Below are 16,618 nucleotides of genomic sequence, written 5' to 3'. Positions count from 1 at the left end.
AATAATAATAATAATAATAATAATAATAATAATAATAATAATAATAATGCCCTGATGCAGTACCAGGCAATGGCTCTCATGGCTTCTGATCTTAACTGATTGGAAGTGTTATCATGTACATTGTTTTGTCTTGGTATAAAAGATGGGCTACAGCAAATATTCTGCTCAATACCATAGATTTGCTTGTCAGTTGTTTGACCTTAACCAGTTGAGCATGTCCCTTAGTGGCTGACGATATGTGCCTCTCTGATCACGAGCAGAAGTAGTGGGGGAGCATCATAGCCATGTGTTAAGAGGGATTCTTTGGGGTTTGAATAATTCACCTCTGGAAACATGGGTGGTTCTTTCAACATCCTTAAACAACCCTTATTCAGGGACCGCTTGAGCGGGATGGGCTACTCAACCTGAAGAAAATTCTAACTGGGCCCCACCTGCAAGGTCATGTGCTGTTTATCTTGATATGAGATCACCATGTCGCGCACATATGGTTGTGATGCATGTGCCTGGTGTGCCCTTATCAGACGGGTAGTCATGATGGGTATATTGGGCTTCGTATATTTTACCCCAGTGTCACTTTGATGGCATGAACTGCTCTCTCACTCAATAATAATAATAATAATAATAATCATAATAATAATAATAATAATAATAATAATAATAATAATAATGATAATAATAATAATAATAATAATAATAATAATAATAATAATAATAATAATAATAATAATAATAATAATAATAATAAGAAGAAGAAGAAGAAGAAGAAGAAGAAGAAGAAGAAGAAGAAGAAGAAGAAGAAGAAGAAGAAGAAGAAGAAGAAGAAGAATACATACTGATATTCACATCGTTGAATTATTCAATTTCTGTATTCACTTGAGCTATTGCAATAAAAGGTATGAATAAGTGCTAGAAACATCAAGCACTTATTTATTCTGTAGTCCTGTTTTCTTGTTGACATTTTGCACTTGTCATTTTTGTAGATTCCTCCTCTTTTTACCCGAAATAAATCTACTATCTTTGGCAATCGTATTTACACTGTCAACAACATTTTAAGCGCTTGTCACCAATGGCAGAAATTTTTACACTTTGACAGAATTTTTAGAACATCGGTAAAAAAATGTTTCGTGCAATTTTTTCGGCTCTTCAGATTTTGAATAGAAACCCCGCCAGGGTTAACTTAGCCTTTCATTTACTTGGGTGTCGAAATGAATGAAAGCAGCTGTCAAGTAGTGGAATTTGTGTCACCTACTTATCACCTCATCTTAAAACTGCTGGCGTTGTACTTAATTTAGAAACCATTCGGGCGCCGAACTAGCAGAATTGTTAAAGCATCGGGAAACATGCTTTCCAACTATTTACATTCAAATCCCCCACACAAGGTCAACTTTGCGTTTCAGCCTTTCCAGATCGATAAGATAAAGAAGCAATCAAGCAAGGGGACAATGGTATCAACTCATCTTCTTTTCACAAATTGATGGCCAAAATCAGACAAAATGTTAGTATTATTCATAGATAACCTACCGGAACTTTCACTGTTGGCGGTTTCTTTACATCAGCTACACTAAGGTCGACATTACATTTTTTGTATATATTCTTAGGAAGAAGAATCAGCTGGTCCTTGCTGGAGCACAGGTAATTCGCATAGTATGCCAAACTGTGAAAGACCATGCAAGAAAGCAGTAGGATCTTCACTCGGAAAACATGCCAGAGGAACATTATTTCTGTCAATGGATTATTTGTAGCTTAGATGCAAATATTTCTGTATTTATTTTAATAAATATACTTTGATTTATCTTCAAAATTGTCAACACTAGACTTCTGTTTGACGTGATCTTTCTCTCCTTGTTTCTAACACATCCGTTCTTTATACGTGTGCTTCTACAAGTGAGCATGCGTCTAAGTGTGCGCGCGGTTGTATTTATGTTTGATTATGATGCATCAATGTTTTAAATTTGCTAACGTGAAAGTGTGTGCATGTGTACCTTTATATATATAAGTGCTTACATACATATATACATAAATACATATAGACAAATACGCATATATAATATACGCACACGCAGACACACATACATACACATATCTCTCACTCTCTCTCTCTCGCACCTCTCTCTCTCTATAGATATATATCTATCATGCGTATACATGCATGCAAACATACACACAGAGTCACAAGCATTTCGTCCCTCAGCATTTACGCTTCGCCCGAGTGCGTGATCGAGGACCGAACTAGTTTTCCCCTACCGAAGATAGTCACCTTCAGCTAGTTCTAGGTTCTGGGACTGTCTCCTTCATGGCTTTCTTTAGTTATCTGTGTTTCAGACTTATCTTCTGCAGATCATAGTGCACTGCTTTAGCTGAAAATCTGCGGTTGCCGACTTCAATGGAAATGAGGCCGCATGTCATCCCTTGACAAAGGCCTTGTTGACGAAGTTTTCTTTACGTGGTGAGAGATATAGAGTCTGTCCTCCCTTCGGTGGTGGTGTTTATTAGCCTTCATTCTTTGAAGATCAGTCGACTTGACAATTTCTGCAAGGGCCTCGTCATATCATCACTTAAATTGACCTTCTCTCAGTGCCTTGGGGTATCCTGGCAAAATGTTGTTCAGTGTACAAAGATTTATTTACCCTTTATTTTAAGGTTATTTGCTGTTGGCAAAAAGTCAGCTACAGCACGAAGGAGGAAGGAGAATTCTCTCTGGCCAGTGATCCAGAGTTCCTTCCAGGACAGAACGTGTCTGTTTCCACTGCCCTACTGCCTTCAACCGGCGATTCTCAGCTGTCGAATCACGAATCCTTTGCACTATGAGCTATCAATTGTTCCTGGTATTGGTGTATTTATATGTGGGAAGAGTTGCGTGTGTACGTATATGTAAGTATGTATAATTCTATTGTGTTCTCAGCGTCATTTTCAGGAAATAATCTCCTTATGTTTGTTCAGCTTACTTCCTTAAATGTTGTTACGTTAAAAAAAGAAAAGTTCCAAAATTTGATTTACCTTTAAACTTCATTGGGATATGTAAATACTTCTCAAGAATGAAGCTTTCGACATTTCTTCTCTAATTATATCTATGCATAAGTCTTTCACGAAGATTTAGAGCCAAAGGGTTGCCGACGATATTAAGTTTATTCAATAAAAATTCTATAGAATATTCCTTTTTCAGTAAATCCGTATCCTCAGCGCAAATAGCCTTGAAAATAATTTCTACTGGATGCAGAATTCCATATGGTAAATCGAGAGATTTCTATTCTTCGTTAACTATGGCATCTGTGGAAAGTACTTCTCGTAGAGCATTTGGAATGCAGCTTTTCAATTTCAAAAATCTCTCAAGCATATGGAATGTGCTATTCCACCTAGTTCTGCAATCCAGTATAATTTTATATTCCCTGTTATCAAAGTTCGCTCGAACAAAATCTTGCAAAATTTCATTTTTTTGCAGGAGAATTACGGAAAAGTTTTGAAACTTTTCTTACTTTATTTAAAACTTTGTTAAATTCAGGTTTTAGCTGGGGAACACAAGACATTTCGTGAACCAAATCTGTTTGAAAAAGTATGTCTTTTGGACTTATGTCAGCTTCATCATCACTATCGTCTGTTATAATTGATCTCTTCACTTTTTTTATCAGTCTCATCTGTTGAGGCAATATTTTCAATATTTCTTTGATAGAGAATGTCGATCACAGACAGATGTATGTAATGTGTTAGACATTGTTGGTGATCATGCCTTATTTCTTTTCCAAATTTCACCATCATAGAAGCACCATCCGTCGTACAGCCAACAATGTGTATATCCAAATCCAGTCCAAATTCACGAGGTTGTCCTCTCAAAAATGCTCTGTTCTCCTGCTATTAAGGGAGCCATGGATCTCAATAAGACCCAACGACCAATACTTCTCTTTCCTATGAACATTTATGTTCATATATCGTTTATTTTGAATTGATGTGTAAGACGATTGTATGCGCTTTTAACGGTTTTCTAATGATTTTACGATTCCAATATTTGTGGCGGACAGACTTTAATTTGAGTAAAATGATTTCATTTGATTTCTATTTTACAATATAGTAGTTTTGAAAACCGACGTATAATCGAGGAATGTCTGTATGGATCAGTCCTCAAAATGGCAGATGATATTAAAAAGAAATGGTAATTATATCATTGATTAGATAAATCGCTTTGTGTTTAAAACTTTTGTCATATTTTCGCTTAAAAAACCGAACGAGCATTTCGGCCAACCCAGTAATTTTAGAGCTCACTTTTTTGTGATTTATGAAATAAGATGATATCCGTGCAAGTCGCATTGTTGGGTTTTAGTTGTGGGTCCATTCATGCAATGATTGGACTGAATGTGTGTTTGAGTAGTTCTTATACAGTGTTTTGTTGAGACCGTAAAATGTGAAGTGGGGAAAAGGAACAGTAAAACTGGAGGTAAACCGGACAGCTGTTATTATGAAAACCCGTCAAGAAAGGAATTGATGCCTGTCTGAAAAATGAATTCTGACAGATAGTCCTCTCTACTGTAGACACAGAGTCTACACAGAAATATGGTAGAGGCGGGAACTTGTCGATGCTCGACTGGAAGTTATTTCCTCGACACTAAGAAGATAAAAGGCAAGTCAACCTCGGTGGACACACAGAAGGAACAGACGGACGAAATGCCGTCAATCATTTTCTTCGGTGCGCTCACGATTCTGCCAGCATGCAATAATAATAATGCATTTTACTATAAGTCAGAAGACCCGGAATTACGGAGAAGCGGTGTAGTCGATCACATCAGTTCCAGTGCTCAACTAGAAGTTACTCTTCCTCCCCACTGAAAGAATTAAAGGAACTCGGCCTCGGTGGTGTTTGAACTCAGAACGTACAACAGAGAATATGCTGCTAAATGATTTTTATCCGGGGGCTGCTAACGATTCTGCCAACACCCCGCGTTACAGTTCTGACATCAGACCCCTTCGTAGTTCTGACAGTTAATAAATTATCTCTGGAATAAAAGGATTTGTAAATGAAAATGAATGAAGGAAAAAAAATGCAGAAAATACGTAAAGGAGCGCAGGACTCAGTATAGAGAAAGAAGGACTAGGAGAGAGTCAATATAAGAATATTAACAACAGAACACATTGCCTACAGACACTTTACTTGTTCGGGTGAAAAGAAAACACGGAATGAAATAGGAACATTGAAAAGAAGATATAACACTTTATTGTTTATTGTTCATATATATATATTTTCATATATTTAATTGTATATATACATATACATACATACATACATACATACATACATACATATTATATATATAATATATATATATATATATATATATATATATATATATATATATATATACATACAATACTCTTCTGTAGAATATTTACAATAGTAATTGGTCAAAATATGTTAAAATTATCAAAAAGAAAGAACTAATCCTCTGGCTGATCAGATCAGAAGCTGTTGAAGCACCCTTGCTTCAGTTATAACGTATTGGTAGCTCGATATGTACGATACACTGTTCTTGACTTCAAAGTCACCGATATGAAATAATCTAGTATATTCCAGTTGTGGTTCTATTTTGACAGCATCGAGTATCTGTGGATACAGTAAGAACTGGTAGCGATGGGCTCCAGCGTGCGGATTAGGGGGTTTGTAAGCTGTTGAAAGGGAAAATAAAATAAAATAATTTATATAAACATATGCATATATCATCATCTCTGCTACGAAAATATAAAAGCTACATCCAACTACAAGAATTACCAACGCAACCCATAAATTCTTTGTAGATGGGCTGAAGGTTTATGCTAAAATATTTACATTGTCATAAAAACAGTTGAAGTTAACATTTTCACTGAGAAACAGAAATGGAATTTGGTCGAAAGGAATGTTCATATTTGATATTTGAACGTGGAAATTCAGTCTCCCAGACTCAAAACCTCTTCATCAACAGTTTCTCTCTATCAATGCTACAAAAATCTAGGCATTGATGAAAACCTAAACAAAGGTGTTATGGATAAAGACAAAATGGCTGGAGAATATTACGTCTGACTTAGAAAAAATAAGTAGGCGGATAAGAGTATCCGGTGAGGAGATCTGCAGTATGAGTAATGATACACCAGCATTGGGGATAGTTGACTGGTCTGTAAAGACAATCCTTTGCAGAGACATTAAACCAGGACATCAACAGGAAACTTACACAGAAACAGTGATAGAGGCAAACGTGGTCGAGGCTTGAGATCAGTGCAGATGGCGATCGAATGGCCGTAGACCGTTTCTCTCTCTCTCTCTCTCTCTCTCCTCTCTCTCCTCTCTCTCTCTCTCTCCTCTCTCTCTCTCTCTCTCTCTCTCTCTCTCTCTCTCACTCTCTCTCTCTCTCTCTCTCTCTCTCACTCTCATCTTCACTCTCTCACTCATTTACTCATTTTCTCTCAGATAGCACCTGTTAAACAACAGTAAAAGTAAATACATAAACCAAGACCTGTAAAACGAAGAGAGTAGTATCCCAGGAGTCAGCAGTAAACCCTTCAGGAAGCATCCACTTCCTGATGATCTCCAGCACAACCCAAGCAACCGGACTATATACCCCAAAGAAAACCCGAATGTCAACCATTAATGAAAAAATACTGTTTCGCTTTGCTTTCACCTCCTATACGTTGTATATAATAAATATATATATATATATTCTATATATATATATATAATATATATATATATATATATATATATATCTATATATGTATATATGTAACGATATGTATATAGATATATAATATATATAAATATGTATATATAAATTATATGTACATATTTATACATAGTTACTATACTATATTTATATGTACATATGTATATGTATATATGTGTGTGTATCTATATTTATTGTACATATGTATCTGTAATATGTTATATCTATATATATACTATATATATATATATATATATATTATATATAACTTCTATATATATATATATATTATGAACGATGAACGATGAACGAGATGAATTGTTTCTCCATTTTCTTATTTGTATTATAAATTTACGGTAAAAATATTTCTTTACTTTCACCCATTTAATACTATAAATGAATTAATTGCATTGCAATTAAAAGCATTTATGTATTAAGAATTTGGGTACTTTACCAACACAATATTGGATAACTGATATCCCATAGTGGGTTACATTCATAACCCCTATCTTACTTTGTACTATATATATATATATATATATATATACTACTACTTCGTTTTTGCTGGACATGTTACGTCTGTCTTCGTGTTTTACAGTCCCAGTGCTTATGATATTGTTTGGCATTGCTCTGTGGCTTCTATCTACATTTTCCTGTTGTATTTTTCATTTTAAATGTTCTGTTTATATTTCTGATTTTTTTTTTTTTGCATTGGGAATATATCTTCGTATGTTAACTAGTTTATTAGGGTTCATTGCTCTATCCAAATCTTTATCTAGGCTATTTTCCCTCCAGATTCTATATGTATATGTTGTGTGTTCGTTCATTGGGTAGAACACTGCTCTAAAATAAGCGTTTAAAATAAGATTGAAATATATTCCTCATGTGTCCATTTAGGCTTTTTTTTTGGTTTTATTTGCGGGACATGAAGAATAACGTCCGGCTCTTTATTTTGATGGTCTTTATTTTCGTAGGATACAGATCCGTCCATTTCTGATGTTAAATGGTTTTGCACATGTAGCTTTTCGTACTTTTTGTGTAACAAGTTTAAAGTACGTACTTCCCGATTGTTATCTCTGGGCTGGATAATACAGGTGTTATATAATTTATTTTAAATTTTTCGTGTGCATGGTGTTTGGGGACGGAGATGGCTTGGTGTTGATTGGATCGTAATGTGGCGTGCGTGTTTGCACGTATTCTGCATGTTTTATATATATATATATATTATATATATAATATATATATATATATATATATATACATACATGCATATATACATATATATATATATCATGTATATATATATACATATATATATAAATATATATATATATACATATATATATATATAACATATATACATACATATAATATACATATATATATAGACATATATATGTAATATATATATACATATATATGTATATATATATGTGTTATATATATATATATATATATTTATATAATATATATATATATATATATATATAAATATATCTATATAGGATTTAATATAAATATAAATTACAAAGTGGGACAAGACGCAAAAAACACACAAGGAGACGACACACAAAAAAACCGACGGGTCACTCAAAGCCTCTAATCTTCAGTCGGGAACCGGATCATCTTAGTAATTTCGGGCTGTTTATATATATATATATTAGCCTTGTGAGAGTGGATTTGGTGACGGAAACTGAAAGAAGCCCGTCGTATATATGTATATATGTATATAATATATATATATATATATATATATAATATATATATAGATATTATATATATATATATATATATATATATATATATATGTATATATATATTATTAGTGATTGAAGAAATGGAGTTGAACGAAGATTGAACAGAATCCTTTATTGGCATTCTACCCATGTTTCAAAAGCCACAATTTTCCAAATTCTGATTTAAATAAGGATACCATATTGTGGCTTTCTCTTCAGGAAATAATCCTTGGAAATAATTTTTGAAAAAGCTTTTTAGAAATATATGAATAACCCTTGCAGGGGAAATTACTCCCATTAGGCGAATGGTGGTTTGTTTTGGAAGCAAACGCAGGAATTTTTTATATACCCTTAGGATTCTTTGACGACGTTAATTTTTTGACAAGCAGGCCTAGACGAACACACGAACACAAAAAATATTTTCTGCCGCCTGACGAATTTTTCAGCAGTGGACCATTATGTAGCGCCTTTTACCAACATACGGCCGCGCACACATGGCCAGTACACACATACCTGCTTCTAGATAGTTTCTGTCTCGCCCCAAGAAATACACCCAGTATTCTTAAATATTCAGAATTTTAGTTTTGGGTCACACAGAACATCTCCACACCCCTTGCTCTCACCTACTGGATTTGACCGCCGCCTGACCTGTAAATATCTTCAACGCACCCACCCACCCGATTTCAACGTACATTGATAATCAGTTCAGCCATGGGCTCTTAAAGAGCCTCCTCGTTCAAATTGCTTTGCTGCGCCTCTGTTCTGTTTTGTTCTGCCAACGGAATTCCTATTTTTTCTGAAGAGAAAGCCACAATATGGTATCCTTATTTAATCAGAATTTGGAAAATTGTGGCTTTTGAAACATGTGTAGAATGCAATAAAAGGATTCGTTCAATCTTCGTTCAACTCCATTTCTTCAATTCACTAATTATTTAAAATTCAATTATCTGCACCAACCGCACGTTGTGCAACACCAAATGGTTTTATCTCCAACCGTGCTTTCTTCTGCTGTGATTTTTGCTACCAAGGTATCGGTTAAACTTTTGATTAATCTGCAACAAGATTATTCATCTTTCTTTTTTACCAATATATATATATATATGTATATATATATCATATATTATATATATATATATATATATATATATATTATATTATCTATTATAATTTTATATATATATATTATATATATAATATATATATATATATATATATATATGTATATGTTATTTTGTATATGTGTGTGTGTGTGAGTGTCTGTGTGCGCTCGCGTTGTGTGTGTGTATACATCCACGAATGCATACATCCATTTATACATATCATTTAATGTACGCAATAGCAGGAAGGTACACCGAACAAAGCACTGATCTTGACAGGCTTTTCACAAACAGGTTTTTACAACACGCCTTGTGTCTCCAAGCAATCGAGAGGCTCTGAGCATATGGTCTATTCTCTTCAGAAATAGAACGAACCATGCGCTCAGAGCCTGAGATTGCTTGGAGGTACAAAACAAGAAACTATTACCAGCTCGAATCTTTATTCTGTGCACACTCAATGATATTTATCTCTCACTGGATCGTGTTGTATGGCGTAGATTTTTGTTTATTTACTTAACGGAACACAAATTATATTGATAACCTCACGCGTGCCCACGCACGCATGCATAGCATATATGTATGTATGTATGTATGTATGTGTGTATGTATGTGTGTATGTATGTGTGTATGTATGTATGTGTGTATGTATGTATCACTATTGAGTAACAATGAAAATATTACTTACGTATCACGTCTTTTTTATCTGCTGTTACGCCTGCTTTCAGTTGTGTGGGCTGAAATTATAATTTCATTAAGAATACATTGATACTTACATGCTTCCATACATAAATATGCACACACACAAACATATACTTACGTAATCATATAGAAATGTTTTTGTTGTTGTTGTTCTACCCACAATAGTAATATTTATTCAATAACGTATCTTCATTTATTCAAGTAGTAGCTGTAATACCCGTCATTGATCGGGTAATTACTTTTACTCTTTCTCGAGGGCCATATTCAAAGTGTTATTATATAGAGAGATTTACTTCCCCTGTATGTGGGTAAGTTATAAGTAAAAGCATATAATAATTGAAGGAGATAAAAGATCAATCTCATACACAAACTTCTGTTTGTTTATTGTATGAAAATAATAATTGAGTTGTATGTGTTATTTTAGATATCAATACAGTATTAGCAATTATATAATACACAAGGCTTTGGTCGGTTCGGAGCTCTAATGAAGGAGAATTGCCCATCGCGCCGCACAGTGGGATTGAACCCAAGGCGACATGGTTGGAAAGCATGCTACTCAACCACAGAGATACGCCTATAAAAGAGAGATACAGTTTGAATAATATACTCCCTGATACAATTTGCTTAACAAAAACATGCGATGTTTACGGCGAGATGACCTCTGATTTTAATATTTACACGAGCAACACAACAACTAACAATGCTGTGCTTGATGATATCAGTGATGTCATTGATGTAGATGATGAAAAGAAGTGGGTCCAACACAGTGCCATGTGGAATGCCACTACTAATTTTGGCTGGGCTTGATTTTACTCCTTCGACTACAACGTGTCAAGTTCTGTCAGTCAGGAAATACTTCATCCATCGTAGCATCATTCCACAGACACCAATGTTCGATAGTTTTTTAAGAGAATCTTATCATCAACCCTGCTGAAATCAAAGTAGTTGGCATCGGTGTTGGAGCCTTGTCCTAAAGCTTGCTCAAGTTGTCACGCAATGGGACTGAACACGGAACCTTGTGGTTAGGAAGCTAGTTTCTTACCAAGCAGCCACGCCTATGCCTATATACGCACATACATATATGTGATATTATATATATATTATATATATATATATATATATATATATATATATATTATATATATATATATATATATAATATATATATAATATATATATATATATAGCATATATATAGCACATATATATATATATAATATAGCATAAATATATTTATATATATATTTATATACGCACTTGAATATATCATAGATCTTACACGTATTACTATTTTACTACACACACATACACTCACATACAAGCACACACACACACCCACACACGTGCACAATGTCGGATAATGAAAAGATGCATTCATTTAAAACTAGCCACTGCACATGACACACAGATTTTATCAATTTCAATTCCTATATACATTACTGTTAATAATTGAACGAAAACATTATCGAACATATTGCCTCCCCATTACTGTAAATATTTATTTAACTCTTCCCCTGAACCACCAACAACAACACATTTTAAAGCATTTTCAACCAACCAGAGCAGTTTATATATCATCATTATTAAAGAATATGTTTTAAAAGTGTTGAAACCGGTAAATTACAGAAATATTGATTTCTTTCATAATGTTTTAGCGCAGGTTTCAGTGAAATTTCTCAAAATTCAGTAATGATTTATCAGTTAAACAATTTCTTGAATCTCTTCGCTATTATTGGTATGTATGTGTGTATTTGCTTGTATTTGTGTGTATGAATATGTGCATCTGTATGCATGTGTATGCATCTTTGCGTGTATGCATGTGTGCAAGTGTGTGTATGTGTGTGTAAGTGTGTGTATGTGTGTGCGCGGTGCGTTGCAATTTGTGAAATTATATACGCATATTGGTGCTAACATTGACAGTTGCGTGTAACGAATGCACATATCTGCATAAAAAAATAATACAGTTACCAAAAAATATCTATTATACTTACGGTGATATGTGTCTTTATCCAATGCGAATACACCATATCAGAATGCGGATATTCGTCCGGATCAACCATGAGCAACATATATTTATGTGCTTGCAGAGTTACATTTGCCTAATAAAACAATTTTTTTTAATTGGGAAAAATTTATTTTATTAAATTATACATACAAACATACGAGCTTATTAGGAAGTTGGCATGCATATATATATATGGTGTTGCACAAAAGATCTGGCGATTGTGATTTCAATTGCTAGATCGGGATGGTTCATTGCATACTTGAAGAAATATCTCATCACACGTTAATCTGCGATCACTTACCACACGCCCTCACGCTGTTTCTTTTGCTCTTAATTTTTTTGGATTTATTATCTTATATATATATAATATATATATATAATATACGTAAATGTGGAACGATAAAAATGAGTGCTCTGCACCGCATTGGTGGATAGGATTTCTTTGTTTGCGTGATAGGCTAACGTTAGTTCATGTTAAGGGAAAAATAGAAATATTTTAATATCTTCATTTATTTTATAGCCGATCAAATGGAGGAATTGTGGTCGTCACCATTTGGTAAAAGCAGTAAATCTCGTTGAATTCTCGGAGATTCTCATAAAGGAAACGATAAATCAATGTGCGCTACTCTTGGGTGACATCTTTTCGACTGGTTAACCCTCTTGAATTTGACTTTTGGGTAACAGTCACGTAATGGAAATTTGTGTTTGCGCTAATCTTATATTATATTCTGGGTGTATATGATCTTCTTATTCTGTGTACTGAGTAGTTCGTCAGGGGGAATATTTCTACTGTGTGTCGAGTACCCTGTGTTATGTATATTCCCATTTCTCGTATAAAGAAGGGGCAATCGTGGCGGCATTAGTGGCGCATGTGGTGTGTCCTCATAAGTGCTTAAATGTGAAATATTTTTTCAATATGCAGAGCGAGATTTATATATATATATACGTGTGGCGTCTAAGTTGTCTTAATGCGTGTTCTCCCGTGGTTCTAGTATAGTATATGTGTGGTTTTTCTGATTCTGATGGGTAGCATGTGGTTGTGGTATGTTTTGAGATATATGTTGATTGAGCCTAATATCAGTGATGTATTTTATTCGTTGGAAGAATCCACAAGCGGCGAATGCTTGGTTGTAATATGGGGCGTGGTTATTGAGTGGAGGAGAGGTCAGATAAACGAATTGAGATACCCGTAACTATATTATCAAAGGTGGATTTGTGGTGATTTTAATTAATGTTTAAGTGCTAAAGGTATTGGTTAGGTTTCATATGACGAATATTGGGAGGTTTCTAAGATTAAAGTTACGTCTAAAAAATTTGTGGTTTTGTGGGAAATTTTAAAAGTAATAGATAGGCTGAGGTTAGAGAAAAATGTGTGTAGATCTTTCCTATTTCGTTCTAAAGAGGAGTTAGTGATGTGTACGTTGTGTACGTGTGCATGTATGCATGTATACGTGCACACGTGTATGCGTATATGCATGTATTTATGTGTATGCATGTGTGTGCATATATATGTGTGTATGTGTTTGTGTATGTATGTGTGTATATATGTGTGTATGCATTTATGCGTATGTGTGTGTGTATATACGTGTATACGTGTGTGTGTGTGTGCATGCATGCGTACGGGTTTAAATACGCAATTGCGCAGGCTTATATAATTATGCATATGCACATTTATATATACATAACTGCGCGTGCGTATATTGTTATGCACTTCTTTCTTTCTTACTCTCTGAAACCTCCATTTCGGAACTTCAGAAGCTTTGTGGGGAACCAGATCATCTCTACTCTCACGTTTCCTCAAGCCTGAGAGGGTAATACTGGACAAAGCCCCGGTAATTGGTAAGTTAGCCGAAGATTTTCAATTCTTGTGGCCAATTCATACAGGATCCAGAAGTCCGTCCTCATGTAATATCACACAGGCCCACCAGTCTGCAAAAATACAATGAACCGCCTCACCTGATCAACGTTTAAATAGGATTTGCACCTTAAAAGTAAACTCGGGACTGCAGGAGACAAACAGTAAACTATAAATGAACTAACAATGGTCAACGACAATGCATTACTGTATCTTTCCCATCAAAAAGTATGAATCATCAGGCTTTGGTAAGGAGGTCCATGATCGATGATCCCTGTAGGTCCATGATTGGTGACCCCTGTAGGTATCAACCACGAAAGAAAAGGTAGAGACAGAGAGAGAAAGGTGGGGAAATAAATAACCCATGCTAGCATGGAAATGTACCCGTCACTTGATATACTTATCTGTACTTGTTACGATTATGTTCGGGTCTTAAAACCCATAATAGTTTTTAGGAACACCTGTGAAACGCCGGTCGCCGTGCAACATCAGAGTAAGTCACTCTTTTGCGCCCGCCCTTCTTGCACCCACCGAAAGAACTGAATTTATCATTGTGAACTATGAAAGCGTTCGCCAATGTTACAGTGTCACCAGTGTTAAAGCAGAGATTTGTTTTTACCCTGAAACACCTATTCGTTTGCTACACGTATTGAATCATTTCATAAAAGCTAAATGTCTTTGCCAAAGACATCAAACGGTGATTGTGATGACTAACAATATCTTGACTGCTTAGCACGGCCAGCTTGCAGAAACGTTAGCACGCCGGGCGAAATGCCTGGTGGTATTTCGTCTGTCTTAAGAAGATGAGAAGTTGCAGTATCCCACTCCAGTTCAAATCAACAAACGTTTTTAAGAAGTATGATCAGCCGTGCTATCCTGGACGAGAGGAAGACACCATTGGACAGAGGCTTTTCATTTACAGAAAGAAGCAACCTAGAGCAGTGGGCATAACCACATGAAATGTCTCGGCATTTTGCAATGATGTCGCTTAATTAAAGACGATAAATAATGAAGGTTAGTGACTAGCGTATACACTTTCGATACTTTTTCTGATTCTCAAAGCGACCAAATGAACCTTGGTCTCTTTCGGTACAACAGGTGTTAAGAAGCACCGTCTGCTCCGGACAAGCTCTACCGATTCTGGAGTCTTGGCAGTGTCGGGTGTGTCCTATAAACATCAATCATTTATTCATTCTGTATTCTTGTTTTCGCGTTGACATTTTGCACTTGTCATTTTTGTAGATTTCTCCTCTTTTAACCCGAAATGAATCTCCTACTGTTTTTGTTAATTGTATTTTCATTGTCAACAACATTTTGGGCCCTTGTCACCAATGGCAGAAATTGTTACACATTGGCAGAATTTTTACAGCATCGTTAAAAAAATGTTTAGTGCAATTTATCCGACTCTTAAGATTTTGAGTAGAAACCCCGCCAGGGTTAACTTAGCTTTTCATTCCCTTGGGTTTCGAAATGAATGGAAGCAGCTGTCAAGTAGTGGAATTTGTGTCACCTACTTATCACCTCATCTTAAAACTGCTGTCGTTGTACTTAATTTAGAAACTATTTGGGTGCCGAACTAGCAGAATTGTTAAAGCATCGAGAAACATGCTTTCCAACTATTTACATTCAAATCCCCCACACAGGGTCAACTTTGCGTTTCAGCCTTTCCAGATCGATAAAACAAATAAGCAATCAAGCAAGGGGACGATGGTATCAACTCATCGTCTTTTCACAAACTGAAGGTCTAAATCAGACAAAATTCTAGTATTATTCATAGATAACCTACCGGAACTTTCACTGTTGGCGCATCCAGGGCATCTCTTTGAGAAACGAAGACATTACAGTTTTTGTATATTTCCTTAGGAAGAAGAATCAGCTGCTTATTGGTGCACAATTTATCATTCGCATCTAATGCCAAACTGTGAAAGACCATGCAAGAAAGCAGTAGGATCTTTCCTCGGAAAACATTCCAGAAGAACATTATTTCTGCCAATGGAGTTACAACACTGAAGATGTTATAACCGTCGTCCCTGGTGATTTTGAGGATCAGATTATTTGTAGTTTAGATGCAAATATTTCCGTATTTACTGTAATAAATATACTTTGATTTATCTTCAAAATTGTCAACAGTAGACTTCTATTTGACGTGATCTTTCTCTCCTTGTTTCTAACACATCCGTGCCTTATAGGTATGCTTCTATAAGTGAGTAAGTGTCTAAGTGTGCGCGCGGTTGTATTTGTTTGATTATGACGTATCAATGTTTTAAATTTGTTAACGTGAAAGTGTGTGCTCTTGTGTATCTTTACATATATACGTGCTTACATACATATATACATAAAGACATATAGACAAACGCACATATATAATACTCTCACACGTACGCATGCGGGCACACACACACACTTCACTCTCAACTTTCTCTGTATCTATCTATCATGTATATACATGTATGCAAACACACTCATACACACATATGTATATATGTGTATATATATATATATATATATATATATATATATATATATATATATACACATATATATATATG

At 34.9% G+C, this 16,618-nt stretch overlaps 1 protein-coding gene across 2 annotated transcripts in view; it reads right to left on the bottom strand.

The window, feature by feature from the left end:
• LOC118765305 overlaps positions 1-16,275 on the bottom strand; it is a 31,470-nt gene extending 15,195 nt beyond the window's left edge. The window contains exon 1 of one of the 2 annotated variants that reach the window (XR_005001143.1): positions 1,522-1,577. Coding sequence is in view for 1 of the 2 variants with exons in the window: in XM_036507039.1 (XP_036362932.1) it covers positions 15,856-16,050 (195 nt within the window). In the remaining variant the exon portion in view is untranslated. Of the gene's footprint in view, positions 1-1,521; positions 1,578-15,855 lie in introns of those variants that run through there. The other variant, XM_036507039.1, reaches the window with a different exon arrangement.
• Between the last annotated feature and the right edge of the window lie 343 nt (positions 16,276-16,618).

The sequence above is a fragment of the Octopus sinensis genome, linkage group LG11 (assembly GCF_006345805.1).
Source record: "Octopus sinensis linkage group LG11, ASM634580v1, whole genome shotgun sequence".
NCBI classification, from domain to species: Eukaryota; Metazoa; Mollusca; class Cephalopoda; order Octopoda; family Octopodidae; genus Octopus; species Octopus sinensis.
This window is presented reverse-complemented; position numbering and strand designations above follow the sequence as displayed.